This window comes from Mus pahari, chromosome 22 (assembly GCF_900095145.1).
Source record: "Mus pahari chromosome 22, PAHARI_EIJ_v1.1, whole genome shotgun sequence".
Lineage (NCBI taxonomy): Eukaryota > Metazoa > Chordata > Mammalia > Rodentia > Muridae > Mus > Mus pahari.
This window is the reverse complement of record NC_034611.1, coordinates 18,026,785-18,051,861: the sequence shown is the minus strand read 5'-3', so window position 1 is coordinate 18,051,861 and position 25,077 is coordinate 18,026,785. Positions and strand designations below refer to the sequence as shown.

At 45.5% G+C, this 25,077-nt stretch overlaps 1 protein-coding gene across 3 annotated transcripts in view; it reads right to left on the bottom strand.

Annotated features, from left to right (window-relative positions):
- The window catches only part of Chd7 (chromodomain helicase DNA binding protein 7), a 180,618-nt gene that overhangs the window by 68,739 nt on the left and 86,802 nt on the right, over window positions 1-25,077 (bottom strand). For all 3 annotated transcript variants that reach the window (XM_021222408.2, XM_029533228.1, XM_029533227.1), the window contains exon 3: window positions 14,680-15,101. In XM_021222408.2, coding sequence (XP_021078067.1) covers window positions 14,680-15,101 — 422 coding nt within the window. The remainder of the gene's footprint in view (window positions 1-14,679; window positions 15,102-25,077) is intronic.

Below are 25,077 nucleotides of genomic sequence, written 5' to 3'. Positions count from 1 at the left end.
AAATGTTATAAAGCCCCAGAGAAGCTCACCAATAAGGAAGACGTTGTTAAGGCACTAGGAAGAGGCAGCAGCTAATGATTCTAAGTACAGATGTGTCACGTTAAACCCTTCCAAAGTGTGTCAATACTGTTTCCAGCACACACCTAGGGCAGTGTTCTCCACTAATACGGTTTTGATCGTCTTAAACTTACTGTTTTTACATACTCAGAGCTTATTTTGATACATGAGCATTTTAGCATAGCAAACAGCTACATCAGGAAAACAACTCAAAATAATTCAAGACGATCACAAATAGCAGTTACGTTTCAAAAATCGATTTTATTTACAAAAGAATAAAAAATAAAAAGAGGTGGTGTGACTAAGTCAGAGAGATCCACAGACAGCAGAATATTTTTTAAATTAAAAAAAATTCATGCAGCAGTTCCTGAGGAGAGTGTCCTGGTGTTTACGCTACACACTGACAGAAGTCTCCCCTACCATGAGGCTCCATTTCCAGCATTTATTTCCGCTCTAACTGCCACAAATTATACAATACTACAGCTGAACACTGGGCCCCTTTCCTTTCATCTGCACGCCAAGAGCAATCAGATTACCCTGGTAACCAGCGGTCACGTGACCAGCACCTGCTCTTTTGGCTGGATGCCACTGACTAAAGCCATCTGCTCCCCTCAATCAGCTTTCAAACATTCTCAACACCTGCGCTGCAGTGTTTTGTGGTTTCTTTTTATCAAATCAGTGCAAAACTGCTTCCAAAACTTTACATATTTCTCGAATTTGTTTAAATCAGAGGTAGGTCTGTCAAAGGGCTGAACCACTGCCAGGTAAACTGAGCTGGCGCTGCTGTGTTTTCCACGGTGACCTCCATCAAGCGGAGCAAAGGATGGAGTTCAAGTTTGTGGGGTTTCAGGCCCTGCAAGCGGCACCCTGCAGGAGCAAAGGCTGACTGTCTGCTTAGTGCCCAGAGCCAGGTTTGAGGAAACATCTATTTGCTGGGGGACAGAAACACTAATGACTTTCCATCTGCTCTATCCAAGGATGCGCTGTACAGAACCTCCAAGATGGCTGGAAGTCAGACCAGACAGGACCTCTCCAAACGCTTAGACAAAAACCTCCCAGCCCAGGCAGGCACTTTCAGTTCTGTTTACTGCAAGAGGCAAACTCATTAGAGCTCACGACATTCCTGCTGAGGCACAGCTAGGTTCTCCCACCCACCAGTCTACACACCAAGCACCCTAAGAAGTCAGGAAAAGACTAAGGGGTCCTCAGCGGCCACCCAGACACTTTATAAACCAGGACAAGATCCAATCACTTACATTACATTGTCCTCATTATGATTTTGGAATAAGCCAATCTGGACTCCTATGAAGTGTAATATTCAAACTGCTTTGACCTACGTAAAATACAAGTCAATTTTTTTCTTCTACCCGAAGCACTGCAGAATGCTGGTTTCCACCAGACAGGACTCAGTCTGAGCTCTAACTGCCACAGTTCCAACTGGGACTCTGGATAAATCACATCTAGTTTCCCTGCACCCTCATTCCCTCATCTATCCCTTGAGGGATAGATGCATCTGCATCGCTAGGTATTTCTGTGGGTTTAAATGAGAAGAGGCAAGAAACGAGACAGCGCTGGGCAGAGAATGGTCACTCTCTGCACACCCCTGGAAGACAAGCAGCGCATCTGTGCAGTGCATGCTCTCTGTGACCCAGACCCACCAGTGCCAATTCAGTGGCGGAACACATGGAGAAAATCCACCAGCTTCGAGGATCAGCTCACTTAAAACAGCATTCCCAGGAGGAACACCGATGATAGCATGAGCCACTAGCTCAAAGAACACGCGGCACCTTCACCCTGCCACTACCACTGCTTCAGCCAAGCACCTGACATACCAACCTACATGACAACAGTCACTGCCTGTCACTTCACTCTCGCCCCAAGGCAAGGGTCCCCAGCAGGAGACCAGTGGGAACCGCGCAGAGTCCACGTACCATCCTGTTTATATCTGAAAGGTTCAAACTGTTCTTATACTGCCGGGATCCAAACGCAGCCATATACTCATCCTGCTTCCAAACTGTATCCAAAGCTGGAAGATGCAAACAGGACATCTGTGCTGGTTGTAGCGATGAGAATATTGTTAGGAACTCCCTAAGCCAGCATTATGACACTGAAGGCTGCACAGGACAGATATGGAGCTCCGTGCCAACAGTTGCAACGATGCCTCCTCAGAACCTTGATCTAAAAGCAGGACCTCGAGGAAAGCTAGCCATGCCCAGGCCCCACTGTTAGCGCTCACTCTGCTCAGCATCCTGATGGAGCCAGAGCACCAATGCTAAACTCCTCTCCACAGGCCACTACAATCTGATGAAGTCCTTAAACCAAACCCCCAGTGTGTGATGCCTGCAAATCTCAGAACTGGGGTGCCACCCCCTCCAACAAGTCACAACATTCACTTCTTTGTGTTCCTCACAGCCATGCTCCGCAAGCAAATGCAATGAGTGCTGAACACCCTCTGGCCTCTGCTCCCTTGAAACCTACTTGCTCCTCTGCAAGACTTAACTGACAGATCTTGGAATGAGCTCCAAAAAACATTTTCAGAGCAACACAGTAGCCTAGGTCGGGTAGGATTACAAATTCCTATTTAGGTGTCACACAGCATGTAAATACTTAAAACATTAAAAAAAAAATGGATGTCAACATTACTGGGTTATATTAAAGATCAAGGCACTGTGTATCTTACATCAACGATCTTGTGAGCTAAAATGAACTATCTCTGAATTCCTCCTGCCTGCTTAAGATGGGCTTGTAGGCTGCTTATGTTTCTTATTAATTAAACAATTTAATAATAAGCACAAAGCTCTTTTGTGTGTATGTGGTGGTGGTGGGGGGGAGTTCCAAGACAGTGTTTCTCTAGGTAGTCCTGGTTGTCCTGGACTGTAGACCAGGCTAGCCTCAAATTCAAGGGTCTGCCCACCTCTGCCTCCAGAGTGCTGGGATTCAAGGCGTATAAAACTTAAAATATACTACACAGCCACAAGACAGTGCCAGGAAGATGACTCAGAGGGGGAAAGTGCTTACCCAGAAACCTGGTACCCTGAGTCAGTCCTGAGACCCACACGCACACCCGTGGGGTGTGCTCACATGGACAATAAAAACCAGTATTTTAAAAAGCTAAACAAAAGCTGGGATAGCGTCTACATTCATGATGAACCATCTATGAAGCTCAGGGCAATGGAGCTGAGGAGCTGGGTGAGCTGACAGTGCTTGTCTCAGACACAGGAGGCCCAGGGTGCTGAAGGGGAGGCGGGAGGGGGAGGGGGGAGGGGAGGGGAGGGGGAAAGAAGGGAAGGGAAGAAAAAAAGAAAGGAGAAAAAGCCCAAAGGATGACAGTGTGAAATGAGGTGACAATAGTAATAAACTTAAGGGAAACATTTAAGTTTTCAAAATCAATACAATAAAATACTATTTGTAAATTTTATCCCCAAGTCCAACCTCCTCCTATCTTCCTCAATCAGCAATATGACCAAAATACAAATACTGACCTATCTGTCCTGCCCCACAGACTTAGACACAGAGCTTCTACTCATTCTAGTGAGCCCTGGAAACCAAACATAAATCCAGTGATGCCCTGGAAATCTGAAAGGCCACTGTTGCTCCTGACGCCTCGTGTTTCACACCTTACTATAGGAGCAGACTCACACTGGCCAGCACTGGGGTCCATGGCCCCCACGGCTCATTAGTTCCATGGCTATCCCAGCGCCATGCACCGCCTGGAGGAGAATGCTTAGGTGCCGTCACCGACTCCACATTCAGAACTGCACTGCTGTTGGGGATGCTCTCGCGATTTCACTTCTGGAAGGGTTCCTAGTTAGTTGAAGACATAGCAGACCAAAAACACAGAGTGCAAGCCTGCTGCCTCAGACGGGGCTGGTGCGTCAGAGTTGGCCAACTCCTGTGTGAGAAACTGCAGGCTTTCTAAACAAGGCTTTATCCAAAGAGCCAGAGCTTATCGGAAAACCTGGGCTAGCCTAATTTAGGACAAAACGGAATGCAGTTAAACAGTCATTAGTGTCGACCTACCGATCTTCATTCTCAGAAGAAACTTAAAAAAGGACCCATATTGTGAAACCAAATGTGATGAGGGGTGAGTCAGTTAATAAAGGTGATTGACACTGGGCGGGAGCTAGTGACCTGGCAGGCCCCAAGGATGAAGTAAGTTAATGAGGATTCTCGTTACCAGTGGGAGAAATCAACCTTGAAACTTAGGTCAGGACGATTAATCAGGAACATTATTAGGGATTCAAGCTTCTCCAAAATATTACACCATCTTCTTTAAAAAGGGCATTGAGGCATTGATATGCTGGAGGGGCGTGCGCGTGTGTGCACCATGGGTCTCTCCCTGACCTGGAGCTCAGCGATTGGCCAGGCTGGCTGCACAGCACGCTCAAGGGATACACCTGTTTTTGCCTCCCCAGAGCAACAATTACAAGCCCATGCCACCACACCCAGATTTTATATAGTTACTGGCTATTCAAATTCAGGTTCCTATACTTGCATAGCAAGCATCATCTTAGAAGCCTAGGCTAGACTTGAGCGTGTAGCAGTCTTCCTGTCCAACCTCCCAGACAGCTTGGATTAGGTGTGAAGTAATGCATACAACAACAACAACAACAACAACAACAACAACAACAGACTTTTCAATTTACTGAAGTTAACCAATAAGAACTGCCACACAGGATGTGGGTCAGAAGTATAACAACTCTAAAGACTCAGGCTGGCATAACAGAAGACAGTATACTTGGTGGACATCAGGGCTCAACACGGATGAAAAGTGCATCTAGTTTCAAAAATCAGAAGCTCTCTGAGCACTTACTACTTGGTTTTTAAATAGTGAAAATAAAACGTAACAGATTTAAAAAAAAACCAGAAACAACAAAAACAACAACAACAAAAAACAACTCACACCATAGAAACTAGCAACAGAAGAAATTTACCTTGGTATAATAAAGGCTTTATGAAAAATCTACAGCTAATGCTCTACTAAACGGGGAAACCCAAAAGTGTCTCTTTCTTTTATTTGGTAGCAAGCAGTGTGTGTGTGTGTGTGTGTGTGTGTGTGTGTGTGTGTGTGTGTGTGTGTGTGTGTCTCACTATGTAGCCCTGGCTAGCCTGGTGCTTGGGGTGATCTGCCTGCCTCTGTCTCCTAAGTGTTAGAATTAAAGGCATCCGCAACCTGCCTGGCTCTGGACCCTCTTCCCATTCTTAGGTGTTTGTTTGTTTGGTTGGTTTTGGTATCTAAGTCTTAGGTAGAGCTAAAGTAAAAGAAACATAGAGTGATACAAAAGCAAGGGATGAAGAAGTCAAGTTTCCTCTACTTGCACCTGATATGAGCTGGTCCTTCAAAGAGCCTAAAGACCACATGCTGTAAAACTCTCACTCTTGACACTTTCAACAAAGTAACAGGATACAAAATTAGCATCCCAATACCAGTAGCTTTTCCATGGGTTGACAACAAATTTGCCCAGAGTGGAGGAATCAAGATAGCTTTAAAAATATTTTTGTTTTGTCTTTATTTTTCCTGACAAGAGTTTCTGTAGACCAGGCTGGCCTTGAACTCAGAGATCTGCCTGCTTCAGCCTCCCAAGTGCTGAAATTAAAGGTGTGTGCCACCATGCCCAGCAAGAACTTTTTAAATTTAAAAAAAAAAAAAAAATGTAACTAAGAATAAAACCACCCAATGTAGTTAGGCAATTTTTAGATGTTGAAGATGGTGAACGAGACACTAGAAGACCCCACATGCTTATATTGCTAGAATTGAGGCTTGTGAAAATGTCTATATTATTGAAAGCAATCCCTATAAAATTCCAATGACATTCTTCACAGAAAAGAAAAAGTAATCTCAAAATCATATGGAAGCACACATGTGTGAGCACGGGTGTGCACCCCCACCCCAAGCAATCCAGCGAGGAAAAGGAATACCTGATCTCAAGATGTACTACTGAGCCGTGGCAACGAGGACATCAGTAAGGCACAAATACAAATCCAGACCAGTGTAACAGAACGGAGAACCCAGAAGTGAACTCACACAGCTACAGTCTCAAAGGCATACTCTGGGAAAAGACAGCCTTGTCAACAAGTGGTGCTGGGAACGTGGGCTATATCCGCCCTACAAAAATCCCAATTCAAAATGGACCAAAGACCTTACCGCAGGGGTTCTCAACCTTGCTAACACTCTGAGTCTTTAATATGGTTCCTCAGGTTGTGGTGGCCATTTTTGCTGCTACTTTATAGCTGTAATTTTGTTACTGTTGTGAAGAGTAATATAAATATCTGACCTCCAGGATATCGGATAGGTGAAAGGGTCAGTTGACTCCCTGCAAAGGCGTCAGGATCCACAGGTAAAGAACTGTTGTTGTAGTCTCAGTGCTAAAACTGAAACAACAGAGTCAAAACAAGAGGCAGGCCTACGCAGGGACAAGGACCCCAACGGCGTAAGACAACTCCAAAATCTGACAAATGAAAACAAATACAATAGAAAATTCCTACATAGCAAAGAGACAGCCAACAGAATGGGAGAAAAACCTTCACCAACTGTGCCTCAGACAGAGGTTGCTAACTTCTTTAATATACAACCCCAAACAGCCATCCACTCAGACGGGCGAACGGATGGGAGAGACAGTTCTCAGAAGAAGAACTGCATATGGTTGACTACTAAATATGTAAAAAGGGTTCCCTATCCTTCACCTATCAGGAAAATGCAAATTATGGCTGTGCTGAGATTCCGTCATCACAAACAGCAACATTAACAAATGCTGGAGAGAACTCGGGCAGAGGGGAACCCTAGTCACTCTGGGTGAGAATGTGATGTGGAAATCAGTATACAGGTTCCTCAAGAGACTAAAAATGGAACTTCCATATAACTCAGCTCTGCCACTCCTGGACAAATCTGCGTCAGTGCACCACAGAGGAATGTGCACATCCGTATTTACCGCAGCACTGTTTATAATGGTCAAGACATGGCCCCATCCCAGGTGCTCTCAAGCAAGTGTATGTGTATATGTCTATATATATATATATTAGATAACACACACACACACACACACACACAGTGGAATGGTATCTGGCCATAAGGATGAAATTATGCCATTTTCAGAAAAGGTTAATGGAACTGAATAACACCACGTTAAACAAAATAAGCTACGGGCACACAGACATGTGCCTCATGTTTTCTCTTACGGGCAATCTAGATCCATGCACTATGCACATATACAAGCACACACGCATGGGCGCACACACCCTAGACATGAGAATTCAGAAGGGGGTGCTGTGTGAGGGAAAGAGTGGATGCGAGAGGAATCGGGACAGATATGAGACAAATACAATAATGTCTATCTGTGAAAATTACATAATGAAACCCACTTTGTAAGCCACATGAAAATCATTTTTAAAAAGCACAAAAGTAAGCCAGGTATGATGGCACACAGCTTTACGACCAGCATTTTGGAGGTAGAAGCAGGAAGATCTCTGTGAGTTTAAGGCTAGCCTGGTCTACAAAGCAAGTTCCAGGCCAGCCAGGACTGTTATACAGAGAAACCTTGTCTTAGGGGCAGGGGAGGGGGCACAATTTTTTTTTAAAGATTAATTAAAGCAGCATAAAATGCAGTTAATGAGAAAGTAAAATCAGCCCTACAAAATAAGACAAAAGAAATTTAAGTCCTACCACCCAAATGTATCTAACAGCATAAACTATTAATATAATAAACTGCAGACAGCAGAATAAACTAGTGAGAAAGCAGTTGGGACACCGAGTAGAAGGTAACACACCAGCACACTAAGACTCTCCTCTTGTGCACGCCATGACACCTACGCTGGGACCAGTGACCTGCTCACCCACTGGTGCGACCTAAAAAGCTTGGCTTTATTAGAAATGACACCGGGGCTGGAGAGATGGCTCAGCGGTTAAGAGCACCAACTGCTCTTCCAGAGGTCTTGAGTTCAATTCCCAGCAACCACATGGTGGCTCACTAGAAATGCCACAGAATGTGAACAAAAACTACTAGTATTGAGTTCTATGAAAGTCATTACATAAAACACCCAGAAAACAGCCCTATTCGTTGTTGCCTTAAAAGGTGTAGCTGTTGTAGAAAAAGTTCTTTCTGATATAGTAAATATTAGATTTTTTAAAAATAGCTATATCTACCTATCTACCTATCTGTTTATCTATTTTACATGCATTGGTATTTTGCCTGAATGTATGTCTGTGTTAAGGTTTCAGATACTGAATAATAGATGGTTGTAAGCTACCACACAGGCGCTGGGAATTGAACCCAGGTCTGCTGGAAGGGAAGTCAGTCCTCTTAACTGCTGAGCCATTTCTTTATTCCCAAGTGCTACATTTTACAGAAAGAATAGCAAAGAAAACTAGGAAAGATTGCAAGGCCTAATTTGATTTTATGTTCTGAATACATGGGTCATCTTTGCATTCAACAATCAAACTCCCAGGCACTGTCATCTAGAACCAGATGCCTCGCCTGAGAACCCATGTGTGGGTGTTGGAGTGTCAGGCCCAGTGCTGCCTGGCCTCCCATGGCATCTGGCCAGTCTTAACAAACTTCCCTGTAAACATCTGCTCTGCATGGTGTAGTCCCTGAGTCATTTTAAGCCAGTAATACCAGGACCTTGTCTTTAGAGTTGCTATAGTGTTGGTCATTTTCTAAAGAGCATCATTCATCAATTCACGTGGGAAAACAACAGAAAACGTTCCTGAAAAAAACTAAATCTTTAACAATAACAATATTCGGAAGCAAAGATGTTTGTCATGTCGTCGAGAATTAAGACTGAAAAATCTACACATTGTTTTGTGGACTCAATTAAGATGTAGAACCTGGAAAAGAAGCGCAGTCAGCTAAGATGCTGTCTTTTCACTGAAGTCCAACACCGACAGGAGCCGCTTAAGCTACAAGGCACTGCTGGGCCTTGCAGCACAGCACAGAGGATGAACCTAGTTCTACCCTACGGTGCTGATGCCAACCAGAACCTCTCTGGTATCGTAATGCCGTGCTGCTAGATGCACACTCAACTACTTGTGCCATGTTTACACTCCACAGAGGGTCACCCTGGCACTGATAATCCCACTCTCCAGGCTCACAATTGTCTTCTCTGACCGGCCAGGGTGTCTGACACAGGAGAGGCCATGTTACCAACCCATATTTCAATCAGGTCAAATCGGCAGGATGAGAATTAGATGGATCAACAAAGGAGAAAATTGCCACCATCTACCCAAACAGGGAAGGCAGACCACTGGGAAGTGAACTACATTGCTCTTTTATAATTCAGGACTAAAAATAAAGTAAAATAAAATAAAATAAAACCATACTCTAGTAGTGAATATTTAAGGGTGTTGTGCTTCTACTTTCCGTAATTCATAGCTTTTCCTTATCTAACATTTCAAAGCTAAAGGCACACAGATGAGAAGCCAGCAAGTAAGCTGCCTGGTTCTCTCGGACATCCAGTGATGCCAGGGGTACTCTGGCTAGGCCCAGGCTAGTCCTCCAACCATCATTGCATAGCTGGAGATGGACACTGCATTGTACCCATTTTCCTATTTTTCCCAAGCACTCCGACATAATAAGTACATTTTTAACACCAATACCAACAGCGCCATCAGCCTGCGATCCTTTTTGCCCCTTCCTCCCAGGGATAACATCAAAGCCAAGTCTACCATAGCAAAATACACTCCTCTGTCATATTCTCCTTAAGAAAGACTTCAGGCCGAGCGTGGTGGCGCACGCCTTTAATCCCAGCACTCGGGAGGCAGAGGCAGGCGGATTTCTGAGTTCGAGGCCAGCCTGGTCTACAGAGTGAGTTCCAGGACAGCCAGGGCTACACAGAGAAGCCCTGTCTCGAAAAACCAAAAAAGAAAGACTTCAGACTTCAAAAAACTGTCTCTAGAGAAGTCTCCCTTTTCTACCCACTTCTGCTCAGGGCCTCCTCACTTCCACTGCTATTCGGTGGTGTACCAGGGGAAGTGGGGACACATACTCCTTTCCTGCAGAAACCAAAGCCATAGCAGGTCATTGCTTTCCAGTCCACTGAAGCTCACTGCAGAGGCAGATGCCCCCACCGGGGACATCCTGCATGTAGCTTACAGCACAGTGGGGCAGCACTTGCTCTCCAAGCTGCCTGATGGTTCTCCTACTTTGAACTAGAGAGGAAGGCCCACAGTGGAGGGACTGAGGTGGCCACCCCAAAGGGAGGAATGTCCAGGGGTTTGAATCCTTGTTAATGACCCTGAGAAGAGAAGGCCAGCTTTGGGACAGCAGGGTGGGTACGTGCAGGTCATCTCTACCTTGTCCTGACAAAAAAAGAGAGTTAGCAAGACAGGCTCAGAGGCAGAGCCAGTATGATCTTCCGGGGTGCTTCTTTCTTCCTCGCTAGCACTAAAGGGGCTCAGAGCTTCTTTTGCGATCTGCACACTTGAAATGCACACGCACTTGGCAGGCATGAGCCAAAACAACGTCGGGTTTTCCGGTGTTTTGAATCAAACTAAATCTTCTCTAGAGCACTTTAGAGAGCTCTAAAGGGAGAGGGGAACTAGAAGATAGGGAAAGAACAGAACCTAGGGACTTAACTCGTCACACACCCGCTGTGAGGACACCTGAGGACATGTGTGTCTGGCCCCCTGTTTTAAGCTCGCTTGAAGGCTTGATTTTACCTGTGACTCCTATCAAGGAGCTTTACACATAGAGAGCACGATGCAAATATATTTTGATTGACCTGAGTCTGCTGACTGAATAAGTGTTTCTTGAGTGAAAACACCCTGACTCTGTAAGATTATAATTGAGAAAATATGTTCCTCATAGAGGAGGAAGGTGCTCAATAAATATTAACTACTACTGTTAACGATAATTACAGGACCTAGCAAGAAGTGCATGTCGTGTGTTCTTAGTACTTTGTGTAGTTTTTTTTTTCTTTTTTTTTTTTAAATGAGAGTGGTATGTTTATTTTCTGGTTTAAAGTAAAATGCTATCGTCACTCGGTTGAAAAGTAACATTTTCATTTCTACTAAATTTAACAGCGGGGGTGGGGAAGGGAGCAAGGAAGCAAACGTGTTCCTAGAAACTACATTTAGCGGCAGTCACAGTGCTCCGGTTAATTTAGGCTTCGGTAGTCAAGTCACAAGCTCTGGCCAAGTTCCCCTCTTTCTGTACATTCAAAGAATCTTTATGTAGCTAAATGGACCACTAAATCCTTCAAGAGTCATTCAAAGGAGGCACTTCCTCCAAACCGTCTCTCACTTCACAGAGCCCATGCACGCACAACCGCACAACCGAAAGCACTGAAAGGGGATGCAAATCCTCCGGGAATCCATGCACATGCAAAATGCATCCTCTCCAGCCGCAGAGGGCCTGGCTTTATTTTCAATATTAACAGCCAATATTTGAAAGCTATAAGGACACCCGGGGAGAGCAATAAAAACAGGTATAGGAAAAATATATTACAAGTGAGGGGAAAAAAAAAAAAAAAAAAAAAGAGCACAGCTCTATCAGAGGAGTGGGGCCCAGAAGTAGCCCATCCCCCACCCCCACCTGGCTGTTAGGGTGCAAAGTGTAGTTATCCTACTATGTTGGGCAATTGCTTCTTCTGCTTCTCCACCATTCCATGGAACTGCTTCTAGGCAGGCTGCTGTAGCTTCTCCGGCACAGTAAAGACACGTGTGACTGTATTTTGGTTGTTGAGGTGGAGGATGTCCACAGATTTAACCGTCTGACTTTTAGCAGAACCAAGTGGGCACCAGAGGACCTGCCCTGCACGCCCGCCATCTCTATGCATCCCTCATTACCAAGGGTGTGAGAATGATGCGGGGGACCACCAGCAGGTCACTTCCTCATCACACACTCAAAGGACAACGTGTCTGCTGGCAGTGTGGCAGCCACGACACAGCTCACACGGATATCAATGGGAAAGAAGTGAGGAGTTACTAGGCTAAATTTTTCATTTCACTTGCTCATTTCCTCTGTTTCAGCCCCCTGTAGGAAAATTATTTTCTGTATAAACAAATTCATCAAGTTAACTTATTCAAGGATGGAAATAACCGGTATCACATAGCATTTTGCAAAACAAAATTGCCACTGTTGTGTTTCACGGCGTAGACGCAAACTGCTCTGGCAATTCAGCCCCAGCACTAACACAGCCCAAACCCCCCATTACCTTCATCACTGCATATCCAATTTACATAATTATTCTGCTATGCTATTCAAAATCTACACGTAGTTGTATGCATTCTCGTTATCCTTGATTCAAGGATGCCATTTCCTTGTAGATGTAACTGAACAAGGAGACCACAATTGACATACTCAATTCATCTGACCAATAGCAACAACGTGGTTTGACAAAATAATGGTTTGGTTTGTTAATTTATTTAACATCTCAATGCAATTATCCTATGTTTGGACAGCCAATCCTGAAAGACCATCAACAACGGGAAAGCTTCCGGGGATAGTCCTTACCACACTTCCCTGTAAATCTGCCAGTGGTCACATGCGTGCAAAGTGGCCCAAGCAAACAGAGGTGCAACCAACTCCTTCCATCTCCCAACACCACCCCTAAACGTGGCCTGCTAAGTCTCTGACCCAGTTTCCTGTCACTCGTACATCTCCACATACATCACCCCGCTCCCGTCAAAGGTCCCCAAACCATTAAGGCTAAAAACAAAATTTGTTTATAGCTAGCTCTAAGGGAGACAACTAGTGAGTGCCAGCAGGGAGAAGGAAGGAAGTATATTTTCTTAAGTGAAAATTCCCTCCTGCCCCCCCCCCCAAAAAAAAGCAGGTGCAGGCCCTACTCAGTAAGCTGTGCCAAACACTTGGCAGAGACCTCGCTCTCGGGGGGGGGGGGGGGCAGTCGCCGGCCTACCCTGGAGTCAGCCCCAGTAGCTCTCTCTGTGTGGACACAGGATCTCTGGCTGCACCAAGGAAATGCTGCACACCCAGTGCTGACCGGGCTGGACTCCACAGGTGTCGGGGAAGATACAAGGGTCACTACTACATACAGCAAGCATTTCAGAGTCTGTTTCCAAACCACTCCACGGCTGGTAAGGATATGCCCAAGTAAGCTGGGAACACAGGCCCTGCCCGATCAGACATGGGCTGAAGACAGCTGGAAATCTATGTCGGAATTCCAGAGTGATTCGATCCATTTTTTTTTACCATTAAATATAATAATAGTAACAACAAAAACAACAACAACAACAAATGAAAACTGAGCTGAAATTATCCTGGTACTAAAAGTGTTGATGATAATACTGCTGAAGTCCAGAACACCTACACCTTCTGTTTCAGATTAGAATTTGCCTTCTCTCCCTGGGAGATTGCTTCCTCAGACCAAAGCCCAGTATTTACATTCAGGCAGCAGTTTTTTAAAAACAAACACACATTGTTGGACTAAAAATTTTACCTGCATCTTACTCATCATTATAGTCCCAACACTTACCTACAAATAAGCATTTCATAAAATGCCTCTTTAATAAATGCAAAGATTTTGTAATGAGTTCTAGGCTTAGAAAAAATATTCATAGGGAGAAAAAATGTTTTCAATGAAGATAGCAGAATCAAACCTTGACTGTAAATATAAGGTTATTGGTAAGTTTGAGCTTTTTGGATGCCACACAAGTAATCTATGGCAAAAAGAAAACTCACAGCCTTAGCACACGGAACAGTCACGGGTAGAGTCGCTGGCGGGACACTAAAGAAGGTGCCCCTTCTCTCTCTCGGCACCTGTGACCTCCTCTGTGCCCTGGTGTGTGTGTCTGCATGTGACACAGTGTAGCCCACCAGCAAAAGGGCTACAGCTGCACACAGAAAGTGCGGGGCAATGACACAACGGAGTATGTGTGCACATAAATGTTTACATGTGCACGTGGGATAGAGGGTGGAGTGTGTTTTCTATCAGAGTGTGCAAACAGGCTCAGATTAACCAAGTCTGGCTAAATTTCCATCTGGAAACTATATTTTATAACATGAGCCATATTCTGGAAAATAGATTCAGATGTTTGGAACTGGTTCAGAACAGTTGTTGGAAATGTTCAGGACAAATGAAAAAAATTAGTCCTCAATGTCTTCTCTCGGATTTTCTTACTGAATAAATATGCCTCCTAGGGGGTCAGAGACTTGGTGGGGCATACAGAGCGGTTCTTTCCTATACCCAGAGCCCACCATGTCTGTTCTTGAAGCCGTATCTAATGATGAGTTCCACCGCATTTTCCCACACTGTCCACGAGGAGTTCAACCTGCCCTGAAAGACCTACCCTGCTAAGCAGACACAATCAACCCTCTTTCAAATTCTGCAGACGGCAGTAAACTGTTTAGGGCCATTCAGTAGCCTTGCTTTACTCTGAAATCCTCCCCTATGAGTTACAGAGAGAACCAAGCAAAGTTGTGGTTTTTTTAAAAAAGAAGCTGGCTGCTAAATAACATTTTTTTTTTATCCAGTAAAACCCTGGATAAATCAGCAGTTCCTAAGAGTAGAGTCCTAAAGTTTAGAATACACAAACACCTCAGCTTTGCACTGTATGATCCAGTGGGTCACAAATGATCTAAAATACACAGGCACTCCACGCCCCCACCCAGACCCCGGCAGCTGGAGGCTGGTCTGCCCTGTGGCCTTTGATCACCCACAGCCTACCTTGACTTTTTGCTGGATTTGGGTTTTGGCGTGACAGTTTTTGCTTTCTTTTCCTTTGGCTCTTTGGGGATCTTCGGGGCTTTTGGGGTCTTGGGCTCTTTCTTCTCCTTCGGCTCCTTCGATTCCTTCGGATCTTTTTTGACCTTCGGCCTTTTCTTTTTCTTTTTTTCTTCCTGGGACACATCCAGTGAGTTCCTGCGCAGTTCTTGGTTTTCAACCCCACCAGGGAAGTCATCTTTACCAAAACCTTTACAGGGATCCCCTGCAGCAATGTGGTTGTTTTTCTTTTTCTTCTTCTTCTGCTGCGGCTGCTGCTCTATGGACGGCAGGTAATCGTCGCTCTTCACTAGCTGAGCGTTCTGTCCGCTGACCTGAGTCATATCCGGCACTGGCTTCTCTAGAAAGGGCTCCGATGGAGAATGCTAAGAGACACAAATGGGGCTGAATTAGTCTCATTCTTCACGGTGAAGAAAGGAGCTGGGAGTCAATGGCTGATAGTCCTATTCTATACGCAAGGAAGCAACATCTACAAACTAAGGGGGACAGGATTTGCCATTTTTCTCTCAGCCTAGAGACGGATGAGTTTCTTTAAGAGGAATGCTTTAAATGCCAGTTTATTACTACAGAAAAGCATTAGTGCAGGAAGGGAAAGAGGCTACAGAGCTAGGCATTCCACACCTTTTCAACCGCAAGAACACGGAGCAAAAAGTAAAATTAAAATAGAGGCCTCTCCCCAAATTGGGGGTAGGGGGCACTCAAAGACACAAGAGTACAAAGGACAAGCATATCCAACATCGAAAGATTCTGGTACTAAAAAGATAGACAAAGCTAAGTACAATATAACCTTTACAGAGTACACAGGTCATATCTGGATTAAATGACATTAAATTGTCTACATTAAAATGTCACATGAAAGAATGATTTTGCATGATTTTGCATTGGCTAAGTTTCTTGAAGTAATTAGAAATGTGGACAATCTTTTCCCTAACTTCTTGAAGCCAGATGGATGGGTGGATGGATAGATGGATGGATGGATGGACAGATAGACAGATGATATCAATGCTGACATTAATTGGGGGGGGGTGCACATTAGAAAATACTGACAAATGAGATGAGATGCTGAGAAGTCAAGTGAGAACAGAGTAAATAACTCATGCACAGAGTGACAGGACCCAAGACAACAGCGACAGCGCAGGCGCATCATTCATCCTGCAAAGTGCAGCAGTGCAAGGGCACAGGGGTGCACCAGGCGTATCACCCACCCCGCAAAGAGCAGCGGCGCAGGGGTGCAGGGGCGCGGGTGCGTCCATCATCCATCCGACAGACTGCTGCACCTGAGGAATCTTCACATTTCAACAGAATCCCTGAAAACATCCCATCTGCAACCTTCGGTCATCCCCTGCCTTTTCCCTATACTTCTGAGAGCTAAGTGATCTTCCAACATACCCAGCATAGGCTTCATGGCTGTAACATCACTATATTCCCACACCAGGTCTCTGGACTAGGATGAGGAACCTTCCAGTTTCACGGTTGGGGACAATGACACACTAACATAAAGTAACCTGCCCGAGGAAACAAAGGTCAAAATGGAACCAGTATCAAAGGTGATACAACTTATACCCCACAAAAACAGAGCCGTGTAGGGCCCAGGCTTATTCCACAGACTCAACACTAAGGAAGGTTAGAAACTCATGTTTAGCACAGTTAACAGAAATCACAACTCAACATAAAATATTTATGCCGCATATCTTATGCCGTATGATGAGTTTATGCGTCTGTCCATTTACCTGAATCTACGAGGAAATTGTAGTAACTTATCTCTGTCTTTCAGAGAGAAATTCCAGAAGATAATGTGTCTCCCCAAGGCCACACAAGGACTGGAGGTGACACCTGAATGTAGCCCTCCTTCATCTAATGTCTTAAAACTCCAGCCAGCTCCTAAAACCTTACATACAGGAGTATTTCTAGAGAGGCGCCTCCAGTTTCATCCTACCTCCAAGGGGCTCCATGATCGTCTCCAAAACAACATGACAAACTGAAACAAGCTTAAGAAGGTAGCTCACCATTCCCACCAAAGCCTGCGCTGGCTACTCTAATGACAATTACACTTGATTCTTCAGCCACACCAGCAGGAAAGAAATGTTCCAGAACTCCAACCTGAAACATTAAGATTCTAGTCCAGGCCCCACACCAATGGCTTTCTGGGGAAGTCATTTTCCCCAACCAGAGTTCAGCTTCTCCACTTGCTAAGTTTCTTTCCAGTATGGGGTAAGCTTACAGTTAAGAGTGCTTGCCTAACAGGCACAGGCCCCCCGTTCTGATCCCCATTGTTCTAAAAACAGCAGCAGCAGCAGCAACAACAATAACAAATTGGTATAAGACCAACCTTAAAATACATGTTGCCCCCTTTTTGGTCACAGCAAAGAGGAAATGAGTTCAGAAAGGCATGTCAGAAGTCAGAGGTGGGTGCACGGTGGGAGGAGGAGCGCGCCGACACACACTCACACGTAGCCCCCACACGGACAACAACGTGTGGTTATATCTAACCCATCTTCCAGACAGGAAGTACGTTCTAGGAGGCGATGAGGCTATCAGGAGCCACATAAGGGAAAGAGGAGAAGTGTAGACCTAGGTTTCCTAAACCTAGCCCTTATCTGACGCCACCCCACTCCTCTTGAAGTCTTCTTTCTGGATGTGGAGCTGACACTGAACCGGCCAAACCCTGAAGGGTCACTACTGGCCTACGTTCCCTCACAAACATTCAGGGACCCAAGCAACCTAGGCCCCAGCCACTAGCTGAGTTAGCTGATTTGATTTCAACTTTTCTACATGCAAACAGCTCAAGTTCAGTTAATTACATTTCCTAATGTAACTGACTAGGAGGAAAATACAGCTTTTCTGCATGGAGGATAGAAATGAAACTTTTTTGGGAGAATCTAGCATTCAAAAATTGGAAGAAAAGTTATTCCTTAAAAGCAAGGGAAAATCGGAGGGATGGCTCCAATGTAGAACAGTGATGTACTTACTATGGGAGGTATATGGACCCATCTACAACCTGCATGGCTTCCACTCCAGTTACAGAATACCAGTGTCCCCTGAGAGCTTTTCCAGCACACATGTATGAATTAAAAAGAGCAACACACACACACACACACACACACACACACACACACACAAAATAAAAACACAAAAAAAGCTGAAAATTCATCTATACACGTCAGCATACAAATCACTTCAGATGCTTCTTTTATAAATAAATGAGGCCATAAATTAGGGACTCTGTAAAAAATTTAATCTCCCACTAGGAGGGGAAAAGTGAAGATGGAACACAGAAATGTATTAATCTCGTTTGCTATGCGGCAGAATTGTTTTGGTACTATCTGAAGGAGGGCGGGAAGGTGCTCAGGGAAATGAGTGTTTACCAGACCTACTTCTCCTTGAATCTTTTAGAGGGAAGCTGTTTTTGTAAACATTTAACAAAGAACAGATGGTCTGCCTTAATCATGTGGGGTAGGAAAAAAAAAAAAAAAAAAAAAAAACCTGGAGCTCCCAGTAAAACCCTGACAGTCCCTCAGGCCCCCCACTTCCCCGGCTACCCCCACCAAATGCTTGGTACAGTCTTCTCTAATGCTATTTAATTTTACAGCGGACATTTTCCCATCAATCCCCACTGCCTGACAGGTAATCAATGCCATTAACATCTGATATTACCATATAGGCCATTCCTAAACCTCTCATTTATTAAAGCGAAGGTGAGGGATTTTAGATACCACACAGACTTCACCCCCCCCCCATAGGATGTCCTCCATGACACCATTCATGATATTCCTTTTGACACACTGTGGTGTCTGTAAGAAGTGTGGTATGGACTCTTGGGTTTTAAAACGGCTGACTGATATTTAAATAAGTAAAAATGGCCCAAGGTGTATGCTTTGTATAAAGAAAAAAATTCGGTTGTATTAGTTTTATCCTTACCTCTTCTGCTGACAGTATATCAACTAGAAAGTAAGCGCTTGTACAGAGCTGCAGAAGGGCCAGATGCGCACTGTCAAAAGCCAGCCAATGGGGAAGCAATGGCAAATCCCTGTGCTATGTCTAGTCCAACTTAGGAAGCATCGCAGGCAAGACGATGGGAAAGTGCAGAGGAGAGAATTCTTAGACAGGGTGTAGCTTTGGCTGTCCTGAAACTCACTTTGTAGACCAGGCTGGCCTCGAACTCAGAAATCCACCTGCCTCTGCCTCCCGAGTGCTGGGATTAAAGGCGTGAGCCACCACGCCCAGCGAGGAGAGAGTTCTTGACTTAAGTGTGCTTTCCCTCGAAGGCTTTTCTGGCTTAAAAAAGCTATCTTCTTCATAGTTTGCCTTAACTATAAGCAATATAGAGTCGCAGCACCAACATACAGCACATACAATTCCTAAAGCTCACAGAACTGCACATACAGTAGGCTGTGGGTGAATGCTTATTTGCAGACGAGCATACATTTACATATCTGAATTTACACATATGCAAACAAGTACAGATTCCCAGTAATGCTTCACAAAAGAAGAGCTGGGACTGGCTGACCACGGAGAGACTATTTCTGCCAACTTGTTCCCCCCAGCAAATTAGCTATGGAGAGGCATAAAGAGCCATCGGAGCTCTCAGCGACAAGACTAAGGCTAAGGAAGTAGCCGCCGATGGGAACTCGGTAGCAAGAAACGTGGGCTCGCAACACAGCCAACTAGGATTTAAACCGTTTACAGATTACAAATTCAGTCACATAAGGTGGAAATGCACTTTATGATCTTTTTTTTTTAAATGATTTTGGATATTCTGAACTTTTGGTTTTGTCTTCCCCACCACTACCACCTCACCCCCCGCCCCCCCCAGTCAGCCCGGGGCCTTGGATGCTCTACACTCCCTTAAGAAAGTAAGCCTGGTGTCAAATCTGCAGTTCTACCTTTGGGCCAAACAGTATGTAAAGATTCAGAGCACATAGCAAAGTAAGTGCTGCTGAGACTTTCGGGATGAAAGTTAATTTTTAAAACAGATGCTGCTGCTGCTGCTGCTGCAGTACTTGTTATCGGAAGGCTAATTTATTCATTCAACACACATTTAAACAAATAATAGAACCGCTGGGACACAGGGGTGAGAAACATGTTTATCTCTCTGTCTCTCCTGTCTCTCCCCTCACGGGTACGGGTGGGTGTTCGTGAGTTTGTTTTCTAACTTTCGTTTGGGGACAGGGTCTTGCAAATTGCCCAGGCTGCCCCTGAACCTGTGATCCTCCTGCCTCAGCCTCATGGGTACCTGGTATTACAGGGAAGGGCTGCCAGGCCTGGTATCTAAGCGCGAATAGATTCACCATACAGACCAGATGCTTAAGCGCTATGAATGTGCAGGCAGCCATGTTGGGGAAGTTTCGAATTGGATGCAGTCTTGAGCAAACTGAGTGAGGAGTAGGGCCAGGCCTGGGGGGGGCTGGAGTGTGCTGCCTCTCCCATTCACTATGTGTGAAGGCCACAGGAGAGGCAGAGGCCAGCAGCACTGTGTCTCTCCTCGCGAGCCTCAGAGCTGGAAGGAGCAGGCAGAGTTTTGTCCCCTTCTCTGACGTGCCCACTCACCACCCACAGCCACCCTTGCTTTTCTTCTCTGACCCCTGACTGGGGCTGGGTACTGTACTCCCCTGCAGCTTTGGGGGTCCCTGAGAGTCAGGTGCAGGCCCACGTTCTAGTCCCATGTCCAGCCAGCACTCCTGGGGTGCTGGAAAGAGAGCACTACTGTCACATCCTAGCACTGGGGGCAGGGGCTAAGCAGTCCCAGGGCACTGCGCTGAGACAAGTTTCTCTTTCAACCATTTACTGTCAGTTCATTCTGCATGCTTTGGGCTCTACTAAGCCACCGACATGCCTCTTCAGCCTTGGAACAGCCCTCTGAGGCTGGAGAAGTGGATGTTGTAACTGCCACTTTGTCTGTGTGTGTGTGTGTGGTGGGGTGAAAGTTCTAGAATTAACTCACCAAAGCCATGGGGCTGGAAAATGGTGAGCGATAAGGCTTTCATTTTAATGAAATGAAATAGGGACAACTGTGCTCGCTACTGTCCTCCGGGAGGCACTGAAGCATGTTAGTCACTGCCAAGATGGTGGCCCTCAGCTACAAGGGTGGCTGTACAGCCCAGCTCTGTTGTGGTCGCCATGGCTCTAAAACCCTAACCCTGGACTACAGGCTCTTAATACAAAGCTGAATTTGTTTTGCTTCAAAGGGTCAGGGGAGAGTTCTAGTTTAGTTCTGAACCAAAGCTTTAGAGTGTATGAAATATCACTAACTTTTCACCCCAGTGCAGAACCGGAGGTGAACACTGCTGTTTCTACTGCTCACTGAAGTGACCACTCTTCTGGCTTTGTTCTTAGATCTCCCTGTCAGAGAGGAGGGCCATTCAGTTTAGCAATGAGCGGGACATCCCCGCCTCCCCCACCCCAGGGCCATTTCAATTCTGTAGGAACCAGGAAAGACAAGTTAGCCCCCTGCCTCCCTGCCCTGCCTTGAAAACTCTCCCCAAATCCTAAACGATGGGCCTGCTTGTGTCTTACTCATCTACTGCAGTCTGTCTCCTCTCGGGAAGGACTCTAAACCCACCCTTTCCTCCGCCTGGTAAGCCAAATGCAAAGCTCATAGAGTTCAATCAACATGCTCATCCCCCCCCCCACACACACACACACTCACACCTAGGGTACAAAGTAAACCGATGTTAAATTGAACATGTTTTGATGTGTTTCCATGGCCTCATAAATGTTTGGAAAAATTAGCTTAGTTGTTTATGTGAGATCTGGGTGCTGTTCTCCCACGTGATGGCCAGTTCAAAACCAGTGCACAGGTAAGCACAATGTGCCGAGGCTTGACCACCTCCTTCCTGAAAAGGCCTTTTGGTAAGGGGGCACAGGGGTGGCAAAACTGCCCCTGCATCACGGGGAAGACACAAAACAGCACAAGCATACCACAATTCAAGATCTCCAGGAAAGCCTAGGAGTGTGCATCCTAAACTGGCTAGTTTTGTGTCATCTTAACACAGCTGGAGTTATCACAGAGAAAGGAGCTTCAGTTGGGGGAATGCCTCCACGAGATAAAGCTGTGGGGCATTTTCTCAATTAGTGATCAAGGAGGGAGGTCCCCTGGTGGGTGGTGCCATCTCTGGGCTGGTAGTCTTGGGTTCTATAAGAGAGCAGGCTGAGCGAGCCAGGGGAAGCAAGCCAGTAAAGAACATCCCTCCACGGCCTCTGCATCAGCTCCTGCTTTCTGACCTGTTTGAGTTCCAGTCCTGACTTCCTTTGGTGATGAATAGCAGTGTGGAAGTGTAAGCTGAATAAACCCTTTCCTCTCCAACTTGCTTCTTGGCCATGGTGTTTGTGCAGGAATAGAAACCCTGACTAAGACACATCCTAATGAAAATAATAATAATTTTTTAAAAGGGTCTGTGTTGCCTGGGCCAGAAGAGCAGGCATGGCCACTGTTCGACAGGAGGGACATCTTAGGAGAAAGTGGGGTGCATGGTTCTGGCTGCTCATGAGGAGAGCAGAAGGACACACCCATTAGAGAACCCCAGCACGCACGCACGCACGCACGCACGCGCGCGCGCACACACACACACACACACACACACACACACCCCCGCATGGCTTTCTTTCGGCTCCTCCTCATTCACTTGCCATCTCTGGATTGCTGACCACAGGCTTCAGGTGCTGTGCTTCTGAGCACAGCTTTCTAGAGGCAAAGCCAGCAACAGCAACTCTGCAGCGCCCTAAACTAACCCCGTGGCTCCTACCTCTCCTCTCTTCCCCCTGCCCTCTCCTTAGCATCCATGAATGAGAATCCACACCTTCTCACTTCTTCAGCACTGAGGCTCTCCCCTGTTCCCCAACCCTCGTCTGAGTCTGGCCATGAACAAGCACACCCCAAAATCCCCTGGCTGCCAGTGCTCAGATGCAGTGAAACACTCTTGTATGTGTATGCAACAAAGTCTCCAGGTTGGTCAAAATATTTCACACACAGATGGACACCAGGGAATTCTATTCACAGACAATGAAGATGAAGGTCAGCTCACCCAGCCCCTGGTGCACACCTGACAGCATGCTTTGCCGCCACTGGTACATTCAACAGCCAAGTTTGCTTTTTAAGAAGGAAAGGTATAGAGTTTGGCCCCAGAAAAGCAATTTTACGCTGCTTACATGTGTTATTTAAAAAGAATTTTAAAAAGCAACCTACTCTGCTATTCCTATGGCTTTAAAAATCTCAAACTTCAAAGAATGACAACAGGTTTCTCAGTAACACTGACCAATACCAGGGCTTTTGCAGAACTGGGGGGTCTTTGAAATGGAGAAAAATTAGAGGATTTAGTGATAAAGTTAATTTATACGCTCTAGACAAGTTCCCCATGAATCGAGACTGGGAATCTAGCATATTTAGCTCACAATAAATGCTTAATGATAGACTACTGTGGTCTATAAAAACTCATTCACATGTTGTGGGAGGCAGAACTCTTAAGACTGCCCCATTATCTCTGAGTGTGGCAGGACCTTTGACTTTTAGCTAAAGGTGAAAAGGATGTCACAGGTCTGATCAAGGTGAGAAATCGCTGGTTTGGGGTTACCTCAAAGGGGTAATTATCCTAGGCAAGTCTGACTTAAATCAGAGGGCCTTTTAAAGAGGAGAGAAGGTTCTTATCTAGGCTGTGAAGAAGCCGGTAGCCATAGTAGAGGGGGAAAAAAGCCCTTAGGCATAACATGCAGGTAGCCTCCAGGAACTGAGGATAGCACTGAAAGGCGCCCAGCATCACAGTCCCAGGCAGCCATAAGTACTTCTGCCCAACCTGAATGGAGCTAGCAGGCAAGAGTCCGGTGAGAAACTCCCCCTGAGCTCTACATCCTGGTAAGCCCTGAGTACCTCCCCTTATTTCTAATCTGCACTTCCTTCTTTTTGATTTATTTCCCCAAGGATCCTTCTTCCCCTGTGAGACAGCTCACACCTTGATGACACTTCAGAGTTTCCCTGTGTCTCTGTGAAGACGCTATGCTGACGCTGCCATTGAGTACGGTCATACATTCTCTGATTCACTAATGGAGAATACATCCAAAGTGGACAAAAAACTAACCCAAGTCACACACACACACACACACACACACACACACACACAAAGGAGACAGGACTGACACGAGGCAGAGTCTTCTCTGCAAAGCCCACATTCTCAAGCTCAATGCCAACTGCCTCGTTACTGTTGACCATGACTCCCACTAGGCCCTCCTTCTAGAGGCAAGGAAATCAGGGTGTAAGGACCCCCTGTGCAGGGCTGCCAAGAGGCCAGTGGCTCCCACCACACTACTTAGGGTCACAAGGAGATTAAAAAACAAAAGAAAACAAAACAAAATAACTTTACTTTCAACTTAAAACACACACACACACCTTTTTAAATAAAGTTTACTGCACATTAGAAACAGTCTGTTACACACTTACAGAGAACTCTGTCCCCATGGCTCCTTCCAGCTGGAATTACACACAAAACAGAAGATACCAAAGCAATTAAGTATTTTATAAACAGTGCTGAGGGGTCAAAAAGAGGGAGGTTCATTCACTGACTAATAACGCAGTAATAAACAAATAGCAATGTTATGCAACTGAGAAAATTATTATAATTGAATCTACACAGCTGGGCAAGAAGAGAGGCCGGCTGTGTAGCTCACAAATGTTTTGTGTGGGTGGGTTTGTATTTTAGAATTGTTTGGATTTGAGTCCTTCTTAGAGTCAAGACTCTGTTCTCTTATCTGAGGGCTACCCTATCACTTCGAGAACAGGAGAGGCTCGACTATGGAGATGCCCCACTAATTAGTTGCTATTTTCACAACAGAGAAATAAATGTGAGCATGACTGGGTAGGGAGCTAAACTTCGCTGCGATGCACTCACTGCACATCTAGAGAGGTGTCATCTCTGTGCACAGCAATGTGAATAATGAATGATGGTAGCCTGCTAGCACACTGGGGGAAAAAAAAAAAAAAGCTCAGAACAAACTGGCTAGCCACGTTTTAATATTTGGCTACAATGAATTATTAGAGCCTCCATCACACTTTGAAGTTTCCTCATCATAGAGCTTATATTTTTGGCAACAAGAAACCACCAGGAGCTAAGCAGAGAGAAATACCTCAAGGACCACATTTACATTTCAGGGACGGAAGAGTCATCTGTGTGTGTCCACTGAATGCTTGACATCCCAGCGTTTGGACCAGAAGCGCTGTACCCTTGGGATCAAGGAACGGAGGGACCCACCACTGTTCTATCAACTAAATACAGCTGCTATCCAAAGCACAGTAAGAGGAGAGAGAGAGAGAGAGAGAGAGAGAGAGAGAGAGAGAGAGAGAGAGAGAGAGAGAGA